Source organism: Engystomops pustulosus, chromosome 7, assembly GCF_040894005.1.
Source record: "Engystomops pustulosus chromosome 7, aEngPut4.maternal, whole genome shotgun sequence".
Taxonomy (NCBI): domain Eukaryota; kingdom Metazoa; phylum Chordata; class Amphibia; order Anura; family Leptodactylidae; genus Engystomops; species Engystomops pustulosus.
In genome coordinates, this window is record NC_092417.1 from 56,654,189 (window position 1) to 56,668,874 (window position 14,686).

Below are 14,686 nucleotides of genomic sequence, written 5' to 3' on the forward strand. Positions count from 1 at the left end.
ATGACTCATACCCAGCATGGTGCAACAATTGATTAAGTATGCACTGCTCGAGAGAATGATATAATCACTGTGTTGTCCCTGGCGGGCAAAAGTAATGTGAGAGGAGCAACAGCACAGAAGGGACAGAGCCTCATTATCATAATTTTATAATAGTTTTTTCAACACAAACACTCAGCTTAGGGGTTAAACAAGATATGTTTATGCATCAGTGTAGCTACAGCAGTCTCAAGGTATGTTTGGTTCATAATACATGAAATCAAATGGTAGTATTTCCTTTAATATGTCACTTGTGCAGTAAGACTTCAAGCAAAATAACCACTGCCAAGATAAAATATGTTTCTCTTTATTTCATACCAAATTACTTTTCATCAGGCTTCTGTTTCCAAAATTAAAACTACAGAAATATTACATTTTTAATTACATTTATTATAAAAGCCTTCCCATGGGCAGGGTTATCATTTAAAATAAGTAGGCAGTGTGAGAGACCATACCAGAAACTTAATGTGCACCTCATCTTTCCAAAGACTGCATAAATCATAGCACAACATGTACACAAGAGTAGCACTACAGAAAAGAGCCAGGTAAATAGATTTTTTTGTTTTTTTTAAGTTGGGGACTATTTAAAGGAGTTCTCCAGAAAGATAAACTGATACACTGATGGGCAGCAAAATAAATATTTACTATGTGATCGACTTCTGTGTCTTCAAACACCACTGAAAAAAACCTGCAGCTAAACCAATCTTTGGATACGGCTAAGGACTGATCAGTCCATTAATCCCATACTGTGTGATGGGTGGATTTTAGACTGAACACTGTGCCGGGTTGGGACTCCAAGCAGAATCTCTGGAGAACGGTGTAGTATTGTGATCGTGATGACAGTACGACACTGCTGCTCCATAGGCAGTCATATATATCACTATGGTGCATGGAGTCCTTGGCACAGTGTTCAGTCCCTGAAATACATCCAGTGCAGCGCAGGATTCACAGACTAAAACGCAAGATTCAAGTTGTGTGTTGTAGCTCTAAGCCACAGATTTGTTTATCAGCCTCTTCTTGCCTTTCGTGTGATGTAATGAAACACCCAGTGCAGTAGGGACAGAGGTCATCTGTACTGGAGCAGAAGTATACATTTATTTTATGTTTTGAAAGTGAGTACAAAGAAGCCAAAATACATTTCTGGTGTCACGGTTTAGATTGCAGGCTATATATGTGGGTCGCTAACCCATACAATAGAACAAAGATGTGAAATCTTGACATCTCAATAATTTGCTTCTGAGTGGAGCTGATCGTACATGAAAACTGGAATGTAACCCGGCTCCAATCAGATACATGTACTATGGGACTACCATAGTATGGCTGAACTTGACATATTGATTGAATAAGGAATAAAGTTGCCTCCCCTGTCATTTTATCTTATTGAAAAACCCTGTAACATAATCATACCTTGCTCAAAATGGTTCTAGCTCAGAGGTCTTTGGGGAGCAGGTGAGGCCACCCACCTCAACCACTTATCACGGTTGGTAGGTTATTAGGAGCAGGGTATGACTATGGGCACAGTTTCATGTGATAGACACACATTTACAGAGAAGATGCACATGGTATGAAGAATCTTTGTGCTACAAAAAGGTCCACCTTTCCACCTCACCAAAATGTGCTCCATAGTTTACATTTCTGAAATGTTTGTAGGAAGTGGTTATTTCTTCTTGGCACTTAGCAGGTTCGGTGCAGACACTTTCACTTTTCCTGGCATGTTCCTCGATAAATCAGTGTCCTTCAAAATGTTAAAGAGAAGAGCAAATTATAAGGCGGGTCATATAATATAATATACAAGCACTGTATAACAAGGTATGTACTTCTATACAGTAGGTGTCGGGTAACACACAGGGCTGTTTGTGTATTTGCTCAAGGCAGGAAAAGTGGGAAAGCCAAGTGCAAAAGTTTCCATATTTATCACATGTCCAAATCTAATAAACATGTAAAAATCCTCTACAATGCATGAATTTTCATTCTGGTGGATAAACCATTCTCTTCAGAACAGGAGTGGTACAGGGGAGAAACTTTTTACTTTCTTTGCAAAACAATTTAATTAATTCTTTAACTTTTCCAAATTCTTATTTGATTTGGCAAAATTAGAATTTTTTTTTTAGTAATTTTAGTATTTTTGTGTTAAAGGAAAGCTACCAAAAATTTCAAGCCTGATAAACCAAGGGCACTTACTCATAGATGGAGGCATCATAAAAATTATGCTAATGAGCAAGACGGGCTTTAAGGACGTTACCAGATCCCCTCTGTGCAGTAGCTTCACACAGGCTGTTACGCTGTCTCCTACTCTGATCCCTCAGCCTTTTGTAAGCTTATGGCAGCAGAGAAAGTTTCAGCACACAGTGGCAGACAGCAGCTTTCCTGCACATGGTAACAGACTGTGAATGTGCACCACGGAGGGCTCTTTAGCATAAATCTAAAAGGTGATTTTAAAAGGAAAGAGGTCATGGGTAACAAAATACAATATTAGCAAAGTCACAGTGCCTGGATGCATGAGTAAGTGTCCCTGGTTTGTCATGCTTGAGTTTGCTTTTATATTTCCTTTAAAGGAGTTTTTCCCACAGACCAAGTTGGGCACTATCCACAGGAAAGGTCCTACTTGCTGATCGTGGGGGTTTCAGTGATAAGACGACCACAGAGTATGGGGAGGGGCTAGTCTGTAGGTCGCCCGAGGTACTTCCGTTGGACCTCTCTTTGCTCCCCGAGATGAGCGGAGCAGCCGGTCGCTCATCTCCGTGCTGGCTTGTTCATCTCTATGGAGATTGGATATAAATGTGGCTTTTCCCTTAAAATTTTCCCAACTCTACTCGATTTCTAGAGCATCCCAAGTGAGTGACCGGTGAGTGCACATGAAAACTAGAGGAGAGGTGGCTGTCAATGATCATTGGTGGATTTAGTGTAATACATGTTACTGGTGTTAGGATATTGCATGTGGTCACAAGACACTAGTGATCTGCAGCTGGCATTTTGCATTGTAGACATGTACCTTCACACTACGCAGCAAGTCTTTCTCTCGGCTGCTGGTCTCTTTGGAATGCATAAAACTGTTCAGGGCTGTTTTAGCAGCTGTGGAAAGAAAACAAAAAATTAAAACCCCTTATATTCTACACATTTTCGTGATTCCACATGGGGACAAAGCAATTATTTTAAACACTTAAATAATTTGTTTGGGATCCTTTTATTCTAAAGTGCTGCACAACACGTAGGACAGGCAATATGTTAGCAGTAACACTAATACCATGTGCTTTTTGTAGTTTTTCATAAAAGTGCACAGTTTTGGTGTGGAGCTTTTTGTCATTACCCAATGAATGGGTGCAAGTCACTAGACCGCCATCACCACTAACTGCATTGTCAAATGAAAACAAAATGTATGTATGAAATAGATTTGAGATTTTTACCTTTTCCTTTTTTTTGTGTTCCTGGGGTTAACTTAACCTTATACCTGAAATCCAAAAATAAAAAACAGATAATGAACATAATGCTAGAGATCTGCTTTCCCGCACATCTTTTAGATCAAAATCTGTATAGGCTTATAATGTTATCTCATAGTGTGATCATGGGTAAGACCGGTTTCGCACAATAGAGTTTGTTCAGTCAGACACGCAGCTTTTACCGCAAAAAACACTGTGAACACTGAACAGCCGAACTGAACTCCTCATGGCAGCTCAGTATAGACCCTATTCACCCATCACATTCACCCATTGCAGTGAGTGAGTCGGCAATAATGTAAGTCACACAGGATGACAGATGGGTGGTTTTATTATTATAAAAGGTCATTAGGTCAAAAGGTTAGAATTTTTTTCTAAGGCTAGAGATATATGGTGTAGAATCATCACAGGTTAGTAACTGCAAAATCACAACATTGGGTTAAGCCATGGCAGATTACAGACTCCGTTGCTGTACATATAACCTGCAGCTCAAAATGGACAGGAGATGCAAATGTTAAAATCTGCAGCTGCAGTGATTTTGTAGTGACCAGGAGATTTGCCTTGATGTCCCCTGCTTTAGGGGCACAAAAACAGACTAAAAAGTTATAGATTTTTGAAGGTGGGGAGTGAAACATGGAAACGCAAAAATGAAAAAAGACCAATTTGTTAGAGGTTGAATGAAACTTAGATATGTTGAGATTAGATCATATGCAATACTGGAAAGCCTCTTTCCTCTGGCATTTGTTTATTAGTCTAGTATGTATAAATAGTTCCAAATTTAGCTCAAAATGAAAATTGACCAAGTATACAGATATCGTAATATCCTGAAATATTTCAGGATTTTAAAGGGTATGTGCAATTTAGTATAGGTGTCTTTTTTATGGAGCTCTTGTGTAAACCTGTCTATATAATTTCAATAGAAAAAACAAGTCTTTTTTAGTTTTCCTTGCAGAGAGCTGTATGTGGCCTTTATATGTGGAAAAAATTCCAAATGCAGTGAAATTGGTGAAAAAATTAATTTGCGCCATTTTCGTGTAGGCTGTTCACCCCAAATTACACTTCCCCTTTATTCATTACTTCAGTACTATCGCAGGGATACTAAATTTATATTGGTTCTATTGTGTTAATACATAAAATAAAATTAAACCTTCTATACAAATTTTTTTTAAAAGATCTTTGTTTTGCAATGTTCTGGCGCCAATTACTTCAGTGTATGGAGCTGTGTGAGGTTTCATTTTTTGTGAGGCAATATGTTGTTTTCTTTGCTATTATTTGAATGTATGTATATTATATGTGGAAAAATGGCGAAAAAGTACCGTATCTGACATTTTGGCACCATTTTCCATTACAGGATACAATACCAGGAATAACCGATATGATATTTCTGACAGATCGGACATTTTGGGATGTGGCGATACCCAACATGTATATGATTTTTACTGTTTATTTTTATATCAGTTCAAGGGAAAGGGGGGGTTGAGCTTTGACCTTTTCTTGAAATTTTTTTTTACTATTTTCCAGACCCCTAGGGTACGTTAACCCTAGGCTGTCTGATTAATTCTACTATATACTGTCATAATACCGTATATGGGAATTTTACACTGTAACAGATCTTCTGAAATGTCACAGCCTCGGGTCTGATAAAGACCTGAAGCTGTTATGGTGACAGCTCATAGATCCCAGATGATGTCACATGGATCGACAACCTCAGCTAAGATGGCTGTGTCCAAACGCCGTCTCTCAACTTTCGAGCTTTGCCGGCGGCAACCAAAAAGTTAACAATTAGCTACAATTGGTGCTAGTTTGCAATAGTCAGCAAACACCCAACTTGTATGAAAAGGCCTCAACCAATGAGCCCTTTCCATACACACCTGTAGCTTAGTTGTGACGTGAAGATCCGTCAGTATGAGGTTAATTAAAGGTGTGTGCATCACATTTACATCATTAAACATACTTATAACTTGTCATGGCAGTGTACGGGGCACAGACTGGCACAGAGAATAGCAGGATATCTTCTGAGTCTGGCTGACCAGTCAGGGAATCCAATAGATTCTCCGCCTCCTACAAGCATACAAGAAGTTGTGAGGTACACTCAATGATCAAGTCAAAATGCATCTTTTTTTGCATCCTTTATTTTTGCTATCAGTTATTGAATTGAACTGAACACTAATTGAACCCAAATTTTATTGGATTCTAAATAGTGATAATATACCGTGTGGAGAATACCTCTGATCCGGGAGCATCTTGATCACCATCATCCTGGAAATACAGAATTACAAAGTATATTAGCTATCATTGTAAGACACAGTGCTACAGAGACGTGTGGGTGGCCAACATTACTCTAGGTCCTTATGAGAACACATATCTACTAAAGGAAATGGTTCTTATTGTAACAATATCCCGGAAAATGTAAATGAATATATAAAGTACTCTACATTTCTTAGGAGGAGCTCAGAACACAAGGCAGTAAGTCACTTTCTTATCACTCACCTTGTCATCCTGCGGTTCTTCTAAGGTCATATCTTGTAAGTCTTGTGTTATAAAGATTCCAGTAGATCCGGTCCCATCTTTCTTCCCACTTCCTTTGGAGCCACCTTTCCCCTTCTGTGGTTGTTTCTTTGCAGGTTCTTCCTTTGTTTTTCCTTTCTTTCCTTTCTTCCCCTTTTCTTCCTTGGTAGATCCTGCAGACTACAAAGCTGGGATGCTAGGACTTCCATCAGAGGAAAGAGGAACATACAATGTTGTAACCTAAGCAGCTCCTTACCCCAAGCAACTGCATAATGAGTTCCCGATCTTCATCATCCTGGTCCTTGTACTTTTCCTTCATCTTCTTCATTTTACTCTGATGGTAAAAGCAATGGAGAAATATGAATAGGACTTTTAGACTGGGTTATTCATAATCCAAGGTTTCACTGTACATAGGAAGCACAGAACAGATTGAAGGTGCCATAAATACCTTTTGTCCTCTTTTTAACGGCTGCTGCCCTGTGCCCCCCTGTGCTGTATTCAGGGGTTCTGAGGCCTCCGTTTTCTCCGCAGTTTCGACTGGCTTGGTTTCTTCCAAATCATCTGGCTTTTTTTTCTTCTTTATTTCCCTGAAAAGAAGACAATGAACTTGTAGTTCTAGCGTACACTGGAGGGACTAGAGGCCACTGGTATTAATGTATCTAATGAAAGTTGTAAACGTCAAATTTCACTTAAAGGGCTATTCCCACGAAGACAGGATTCTTAAATAAACTCAGGAGAACAAACTAACACATTCTTTAATTCACTGTTATTAACAAAAATGCAGGATTTCACAGATATAAGTCCAACCTGTCTCTAACAGTTCTGGTGTACGCAATTTGCTTGTCTCTGGATACAACCATAAATCTTCTGACTATGGTCAGATTCTTCTCATGAATAGCTTCTCTTATCTGCACACTGCAGTGCTCTCTGCCTCCTCCCTCTGCCCCCTGCATTAAAACACCAGCTCTGACACAGGCACTTCCTGTTGGCAAGCAGCCTGCAGAAACTTATGTGTCTATAGCTGGTAGAATAAGGTCTTTATCCTAGGAGAGGGAGAGGCATAGGAAAGCTGACGGTGTGCATTATAGGTGAGATAGCAGGGGTGAGTGTTTCATTGTGTCTTACATCCATCTCATGACTTTGATCTTTATCTTCTCTCTTTTTCTATGTGTCAGATAAACACTGTACCCTGAAAATCTAAGCACATTGTCAGCACATAGCATCTCACAGCACTACGTAGAGGAATCATGAAGTGTCTGCTTAGAGAGCACTCTGGAATTTTACACTGACCATGACTGACCATTGCTGTTTTTGCTCCTGAATAAAATAGTAAATTAAGGGGGGGGGTCTTTATTGTGTAAGCATCACTAGGGAATTAAAATTTGAGAAGTTTCTTTCATGGGCAAACCCTTTTAAGTAACTTGAAAAGACAGACCCACCCACACCAACACAGGGCTGGTTATAAAAGGCTTTAACCACAGAAACGCCTTACCTTCTCTCCTTAGCTGATAAATGCTTTCGGCCAGCTGACTTGTCATTCTAACAGAGGGGAGAGAGGGTCACAATTACTGAAGAAAACCTTAGATTGTAACTGAATATATACGAATAAGTAGATCTCACCACCACTGAGTGTTCAGGCTGCAATATAGCTGTTCTATTCAGTGTCCTACAGAGTACAAAAATGGTCAGAGCAGGGATAAAAGCTGCCCAATTTATAACTCATATCAGTGAACACATGAAAATAGAATTTCAACGCATTAATAGAACCCCTATAAAATCCACCTCTTAGTCTGAAGATGGGACAAGTCTATGGTGGTGTCAGGGTAAGACACTCCCTCCTTTTCCTCCTCCTCCTCCTCCTCCTCTTTTACTTCAGCAGTATTATCTGTAGAATGTGAGCTCCCAGCGTCACTTCCTTCATCTGAGTGTACATCCTCAGAGACGTGCTCATGACTGGGTGCAGCATTTTTGTCCTTAGTATCAGACTCAACTTCATGTTTGCTGTGAGGCATGTCCTCCTCTTCATCTTCACTGCTACCATCAGTGTCCTCTTCTGGAGCTTCTGGAAGGAAAACAAATAAAATTGATTCTACACCCCACACCCATGAGAAAAAATGTCAAAAGATGCTAAATTTCTAAGTATTGTAAAAATAAATTTAGAAAACATAATTTCTAATAATTGGTATGAATTAATCATAGTGTAATATCTCCTCTGTGCAGCAGAAAGTGCATGTCTGATGTATTATATATGGCAGTGAACAAAATACATGATAAATTCCTCTATAAGATCCAGATTCTGTAATGGAGTTTAGGCCGCATGCGCACAACAGTGTGTTGTGGTCGTGTGCCGTTGTTTGAGGCCAGTTGGACATTAGCAGGGGAGCTCCACTCACACCGCCAATGTCCATTACAATTTGTGTCCATGGCTCGCAGACAAAAAAATATGGTTGTGTGCATGAAGCCTTACTTTGTCCGACCGCCTTACCCAGTTCATTTTCTTCTGTGGCTAGCTCTATATTACTGCTAGTTACACTTTCCAGATCCTCATCCTGTACCTTCACTTTGCGCTCGCCTTTATGTCTCCAGACACAAGGCTCATCCACCTGAAAGAAAGGATCATGTCCTCAGCATTAAAAAAAAAAAAATCTTCATATCAATATTTAAAGGAAGTCTACCATCAGTTTACTGAGGATGATGTGTCCTAATAAGAAGTTATTTTATTACAGCTCAATGTGACGCAATTGCATAAATATAGAGTCATGCAAATTACTCTGAGGCACCCAGGCTATGTCACCCGAGTGACTCAGGAAGCCTCCTATTTTAATTTATGCACTCCCCCAGTAGCACCAGCAGTCCCACCCGGGCAGGATGACCAATAGGTTCCCTTGCACAGATATATAAGATATGTGGTGCTAAAAGAGGTAGATAGAGGAATAACTACCACCTTATAACCTATTAAAGGATACAAATAGTTGATGTTTGAGGTGATGAGAGAGCCTGTTTAACCCAAAAGTGCTGAACTGCTCACATAAAAATATGTAGCAACACAATAAAACATCACTAGGTAACATATTAAGATCCATATACATACGAACCTTAAATAGAAATCCAAATCCCATCATCAAGTAAGAGGGTGGAAGGAAATTCTTTTTTCCTAAAAGACAAGTGTTGTATCAAAGTACTGCTAATATCATAACCTATATGACCGTTTCCTTATGCAGTGTCACACTGGGGTATATATTTGTATATATTCCTGTTTGAGTGCGGCGCGGTCCCATTTGTTGGCCGATATTCCCAGTTGGGCCTTGAAATGTTGGTGGCTCACCAGTGGCCTTAGCAGGCTCCGATACATCAAATGGGCATGACCAACACTTCTGGCCCAAGCCGAGTGTAAGTGAACCAAAAGAAGCTCAGACCCCAAAAATAAGATCCATAGCAAGTATTCAGATTTTTCTGAATCTGAATTCCAAACTTCTCAGAAAAGCATTTAAATAATTTATATTTATCACCCACAACAAAAAGCCTCTGGTTACCAGCTACTGCTGCCAAGTCACCTCTGCATAGTTCAGTCTTAGTTCGACCTTTGCTTCCAGTTATTATGTTTTAGAGCTCTGTCCCACCAAGGGATCTTCTGGAGCCCCTTTGGGCCAGCCCATGAGCATAACATGAACTCCTCACCTCTGATCATAAAGCTGCCAGTGGTCAGGTACTCTCCTGTTGGCGCAGTCTTCGACACCTGAAAGGGGCAGTAAGAATACTCAGCCACTTCCCAGCATTACCATAGATCATAGTTATATTACAGAACAGAACTTCTGTACAATACCTGATTATGATGGACCCACCAGGCACTGGTAATAACTCGGGCGTCCCATGCGGCACTATAGCACACAGCCATAGTGCCAGCTTCTGTAAGTGTACGTGGTGGCACTGGCTCACCTAAGATGAAATACATTAGTGAGTAGGCGGGATGCAGATACATATACAGTTTTGATTATAGTATAATTGCATTGTTCAGATTTTTCTGCATCCTTTTCTTCCATTATTATTTTTTGTTTTTGGAAGCTTCTGTTTTCTCGCTCTGTTATGGAACACCGTTGTCTTGATATCAGAATATGAAATTTTATACAAATACTTTGTGTAGTATCACAATTCTCAATAACAAAACAATACTTTATCACATAAGCCAAGTGGACTACTCTTAGACCCAATACTGTATAGTGTACAAAGCTGAAAGCAGAGAGCTCCCTCCGCTATGTAATGCCCTTTTAGCATTACTAAAGCTCAGGAAACATTAAAATACTATAAATTAAAGAATCATAGAATTGTTTTTAATACAATAAAAACAATGATATTTGTGGTTTGTTACCTGTGGGATTCTTTATCACGCAGCTAGTGGCACCGTGCAGGTCAGCGTGTACATATACATCACCTACATACACACAGAAACAACATTTCAGGTATAAATTATTATAGTGTCATGTAAAATATGCAGTTTAAATACCATAATTCCAGCATCTGTAATAATTCTGTAACTTCTAATAGTCACAGGAATGAAGACATCTCTACCATTAATTTTTTTTGCATTGTGTTACTGGAGGTGCATTAAATTGTAGGTGCCTGGTTCCTTAAAGCAGTGATTTTCAACCTGTGTGCCGCGACACAAGGTTGAGTGTGCCGCGGGGGAAAGTTGCCCGAACTAGGCTGCCCCGGTGTCGAGCTGCTGCCGCGCCCCCGTATTTCTGCCCCATACTTACCTCCAAGTCCCGCGTCGGCGATCTGCCTGTCTTCTGTAGCTCCTGTACCGCGCGGCCCATGTCACGTGACTGACGCGACCTGACGTCAGGTCGCGTAAGTCACGTGACCAGAGGCGCGCGGTGCAGGAGCTACAGAAGGTGAGCGGATCGCCATTAGGAGTGACGGTACGCGGAAGAAGACATCAAGGGTAAGTATATAAGGTTATTATTTGTATAAGGAAGGTAGCAAGGGTTTTTTTTTTTTTATTAGTAAAGGTAGGCTGGGGCTTTTTATTTGTTAAGGGGGGCCTGTAGGGCCTTTTAATTAGTAAAGGGGGGCCTCTAGGGCCTTTTAATTAGTAAAGGGGGGCCTCTAGGGCCTTTTAATTAGTAAAGGGGGGCCTCTAGGGCCTTTTAATTAGTAAAGGGGGGCCTCTAGGGCCTTTTAATTAGTAAAGGGGGGCCTCTAGGGCCTTTTAATTAGTAAAGGGGGGCCTCTAGGGCCTTTTAATTAGTAAAGGGGGGGCTCTAGGGCCTTTTAATTAGTAAAGGGGGGCTCTAGGGCCTTTTAATTAGTAAAGGGGGGCTCTAGGGCCTTTTAAATAGTAAATGGAGGCCTCTAGGGCCTATTAATTAGTAAAGAGAGGCTGCTACGGGCTCTTAATTTGTAAAGGGAGGCCGCTACGGGCTCTTACTTTGTAATGGGAGACCGCTAGGGCCTTTTTATTAGTAAAGGGAGGCTGCTAGGAGCTCTTGATTAGTAAAGGGAGGCCGCCAGGGGCTTTTTATTAGTAAAGGGAGGCAGCTAGGGGCTTTTTATTAGTAAAGGGAGGCCGCCAGGGGCTTTTTATTAGTAAAGGGAGGCCGCTAGGGCCTTTTTATTAGTAAAGGGAGGCCGCCAGGGCCTTTTTATTAGTAAAGGGAGGCCGCCAGGGGCTTTTTATTAGTAAAGGGAGGCCGCCAGGGGCTTTTTATTAGTAAAGGGAGGCAGCTAGGGGCTTTTTATTAGTAAAGGGAGGCCGCCAGGGGCTTTTTATTAGTAAAGGGAGGCCGCCAGGGGCTTTTTATTAGTAAAGGGAGGCCGCCAGGGGCTTTTTATTAGTAAAGGGAGGCTGCTAGGGCCTTTTTATTAGTAAAGGGAGGCCACCAGGGGCTTTTTATTAGTAAAGGGAGGCAGCTAGGGCCTTTTTATTAGTAAAGGGAGGCTGCTAGGGCCTTTTTATTAGTAAAGGGAGGCAGCTAGGGCCTTTTTATTAGTAAAGGGAGGCAGCTAGGGGCTTTTTATTAGTAAAGGGAGGCCGCCAGGGGCTTTTTATTAGTAAAGGGAGGCCGCCAGGGGCTTTTTATTAGTAAAGGGAGGCCGCCAGGGGCTTTTTATTAGTAAAGGGAGGCCGCCAGGGGCTTTTTATTAGTAAAGGGAGGCAGCTAGGGCCTTTTTATTAGTAAAGGGAGGCAGCTAGGGCCTTTTTATTAGTAAAGGGAGGCAGCTAGGGCCTTTTTATTAGTAAAGGGAGGCAGCTAGGGCCTTTTTATTAGTAAAGGGAGGCAGCCAGGGGCTTTTTATTAGTAAAGGGAGGCAGCCAGGGGCTTTTTATTAGTAAAGGGAGGCAGCCAGGGGCTTTTTATTAGTAAAGGGAGGCAGCCAGGGGCTTTTTATTAGTAAAGGGAGGCAGCTAGGGCCTTTTTATTAGTAAAGGGAGGCAGCTAGGGCCTTTTTATTAGTAAAGGGAGGCCTTTTATGACTGTTTTAGTGTCATTTTGTGCTATTTTGGTTGGTGGTGTGCCCCAGGATTTTCTAAGTATAAAAAGTGTGCCGCGGCTCAAAAAAGGTTGAAAATCACTGCCTTAAAGCACTTTGCGAATCAATGCCATGTCCAGAACAATGCTTTCTATGATACCATCTTCAAGGCAGGTGATCATCAAACTGATCCCTTAAAAGGAAACTGGTCAGCAGAAATTGACCCAATAAACTACTACCAGTATGTTGTCATGCAGCCGAATACCTTCCAGATCATTGGGGAATCATTGAGAAAATATACTTTGAAGTGAGATGTAAATTGGTTGTATAAAGTCAAGCTCTCTCTTCCTCTGAAAGCCCCTTTAACTGTAAATGATGGTCCTGCATTCAGAGACATTACCAACCAGATCTCCTGAAGTTAGAAGCATGATGTCAAATCAACAGAGGAGGAAGCGTTGAGAGCTCCCCACCTTGACTTCAGTGTTTAACTCTCCTCCTCCTTGACTTTATACAAGCAATTTAGATCTCACTTCAAAGTTGATTTTCTGGATGAAGTCAGCACACTGGGCCATGAAAGAAACAATAACTAAATAAGTAACCCTAGGGCACTCCCACTATGGAGTCCTACTGGCTATGCAAACAATTCAATTACAACAGTTACCTAATATGTATGTACATATATACATATAACCAGCGAATTCCATTTTGTTTTTAGTTTTCTAGGTATTTTACTAAGCCTCTTTTAGTAGACTAAATTAGATTAAACTATTTGACTGTGGAAATGTTTGCACAACACACAGCATCCCTGTTAGTTTGACACTTGCAAATAAAATTTTAAAAACCCTGCCTTCATATGTATGCATTTCATGCAGAAAAAAGTAAACTTTGCTTATGATAATAATTCACAATATTTCTAGAATTCTAAGTGGTTAAAGGGGTTTTCCCACAAAAGATAAGTTAGGCCCTATCCAGGGGTTAGGGCCCAACTTGCTGATCAGTGGGGGTCTCAGTGCTGAGACCACCGCAGATCGAGAAAACGAGGGTCCGTCCGACCCCTCTTCACTCCAAAATATCTCCACCAGCTCGATGTAGATTAATGGAGCAGAACGGTCATGTCCAGCCGTCTGCTCCATTAGTCTGAGGAGTGGCGAGTGGTGTGCAGACCCCTCGTTTTCACGATCTGCGGGGGTCTCAGGACCGAGACCCCCACTGATCAGCAAGTTAAGCCCTATCCTGTGGATAGGGCCTAACTTGTCTTCGTGGGAAAACCCCTTTAAAGGAACCTCCAGCATAAGCAAGTCCTGCCGAGGGTAAATTTCTCCAACAGCGACAATTATAACCCAGTTCTGCTGTCTCTGCAACTTCCCCAATTCAGTCTCTACATAAATTTTGCACAATTTAGGAAGTTGCTGACCTGGCCGTAGGTATCTCTTCACAATCATTTCATTCTGTTGCTGATCTCTTCCAGCTATGACAAGGTAATTTTCAGAACTTATAAACCACAGAAACTTCTCAAACCTTATAAAAAACAAAGAATATACAAGAATCACCAGTATAAATCTAAATAAGCCATGAGGGATTCTTTAATACAAGCCACAAGGTGGTTCTGATAAAACTGTTTGGCCTGAGGTTGGGTAGGCCGGACTATGAACACTCTAACCCTATGTAAGTGATCTTACCAGTACACCTTTCTGGCTTTCTGAATAGTGCTGACTGTCTGCACCTCTTTCAGGGTTTGTTTGGTTTTCTTTTCTGCAGACTTGAAGGCCTAGGGCAAAAAAACATGTTATTAATCCATTCTATTATGAAAATGTGTTAAATATCTGGGTCTCGACTTTACCTTTTCCGCTGCTTCAACAGTTTTCTGAGTTTTCTTGGCCGCATGTCGTTTGTGATCATAATACCTGAAAGTTATAGATTCCAGTTAACACTCCAACATAAATTTGGCTTCAATGGGCAAAGAGCTTTTCTGCAAGATGTTTAGCACTTACTTTTTGGCATTGGCATAAGCAGTCAAGCTGAGGTCTACATCCACCAGCATCGGTTTGTTCTTCTGCGTTTTCTTTGGTTGCTGTTTATTTTTGCCTTTTTTCTTCTTTCCTTTTGGTTCATGAATTTCAGGTTTCTCTTCTTCCTCCTCATCCTCTTCTTCTTCAGAGATTGTGTAGGGGTTTCTGAATACAAACAAATAAACATGATCCTGTCCATCATCTGAGGGTTTAAGTTGTTATTCATTG

General features: G+C 40.9%; 1 protein-coding gene across 4 annotated transcripts in view; it reads right to left on the bottom strand.

The window, feature by feature from the left end:
- Window positions 1-322: 322 nt before the first annotated feature.
- The window catches only part of NEMF (nuclear export mediator factor), a 30,021-nt gene continuing 15,657 nt past the window's right edge, over window positions 323-14,686 (bottom strand). For 2 of the 4 annotated variants that reach the window (XM_072116007.1, XM_072116006.1), the window contains exons 14-33: window positions 14,441-14,623; window positions 14,290-14,353; window positions 14,129-14,217; window positions 13,864-13,967; window positions 10,345-10,407; window positions 9,802-9,914; window positions 9,657-9,714; window positions 9,074-9,132; window positions 8,464-8,581; window positions 7,761-8,040; window positions 7,599-7,644; window positions 7,471-7,517; window positions 6,427-6,565; window positions 6,235-6,312; window positions 5,961-6,158; window positions 5,697-5,729; window positions 5,425-5,531; window positions 3,441-3,484; window positions 3,029-3,108; window positions 323-1,771 (exon numbers count right to left, since the gene is read on the bottom strand). In XM_072116007.1, coding sequence (XP_071972108.1) covers window positions 1,694-1,771; window positions 3,029-3,108; window positions 3,441-3,484; window positions 5,425-5,531; window positions 5,697-5,729; window positions 5,961-6,158; window positions 6,235-6,312; window positions 6,427-6,565; window positions 7,471-7,517; window positions 7,599-7,644; window positions 7,761-8,040; window positions 8,464-8,581; window positions 9,074-9,132; window positions 9,657-9,714; window positions 9,802-9,914; window positions 10,345-10,407; window positions 13,864-13,967; window positions 14,129-14,217; window positions 14,290-14,353; window positions 14,441-14,623 — 1,981 coding nt within the window. In that variant the 3' untranslated portion in view covers window positions 323-1,693. Of the gene's footprint in view, window positions 1,772-3,028; window positions 3,109-3,440; window positions 3,485-5,424; window positions 5,532-5,682; window positions 5,730-5,960; window positions 6,159-6,234; window positions 6,313-6,426; window positions 6,566-7,470; window positions 7,518-7,598; window positions 7,645-7,760; window positions 8,041-8,463; window positions 8,582-9,073; window positions 9,133-9,656; window positions 9,715-9,801; window positions 9,915-10,344; window positions 10,408-13,863; window positions 13,968-14,128; window positions 14,218-14,289; window positions 14,354-14,440; window positions 14,624-14,686 lie in introns of those variants that run through there. The other 2 variants (XM_072116008.1, XR_011848862.1) reach the window with 2 other exon arrangements.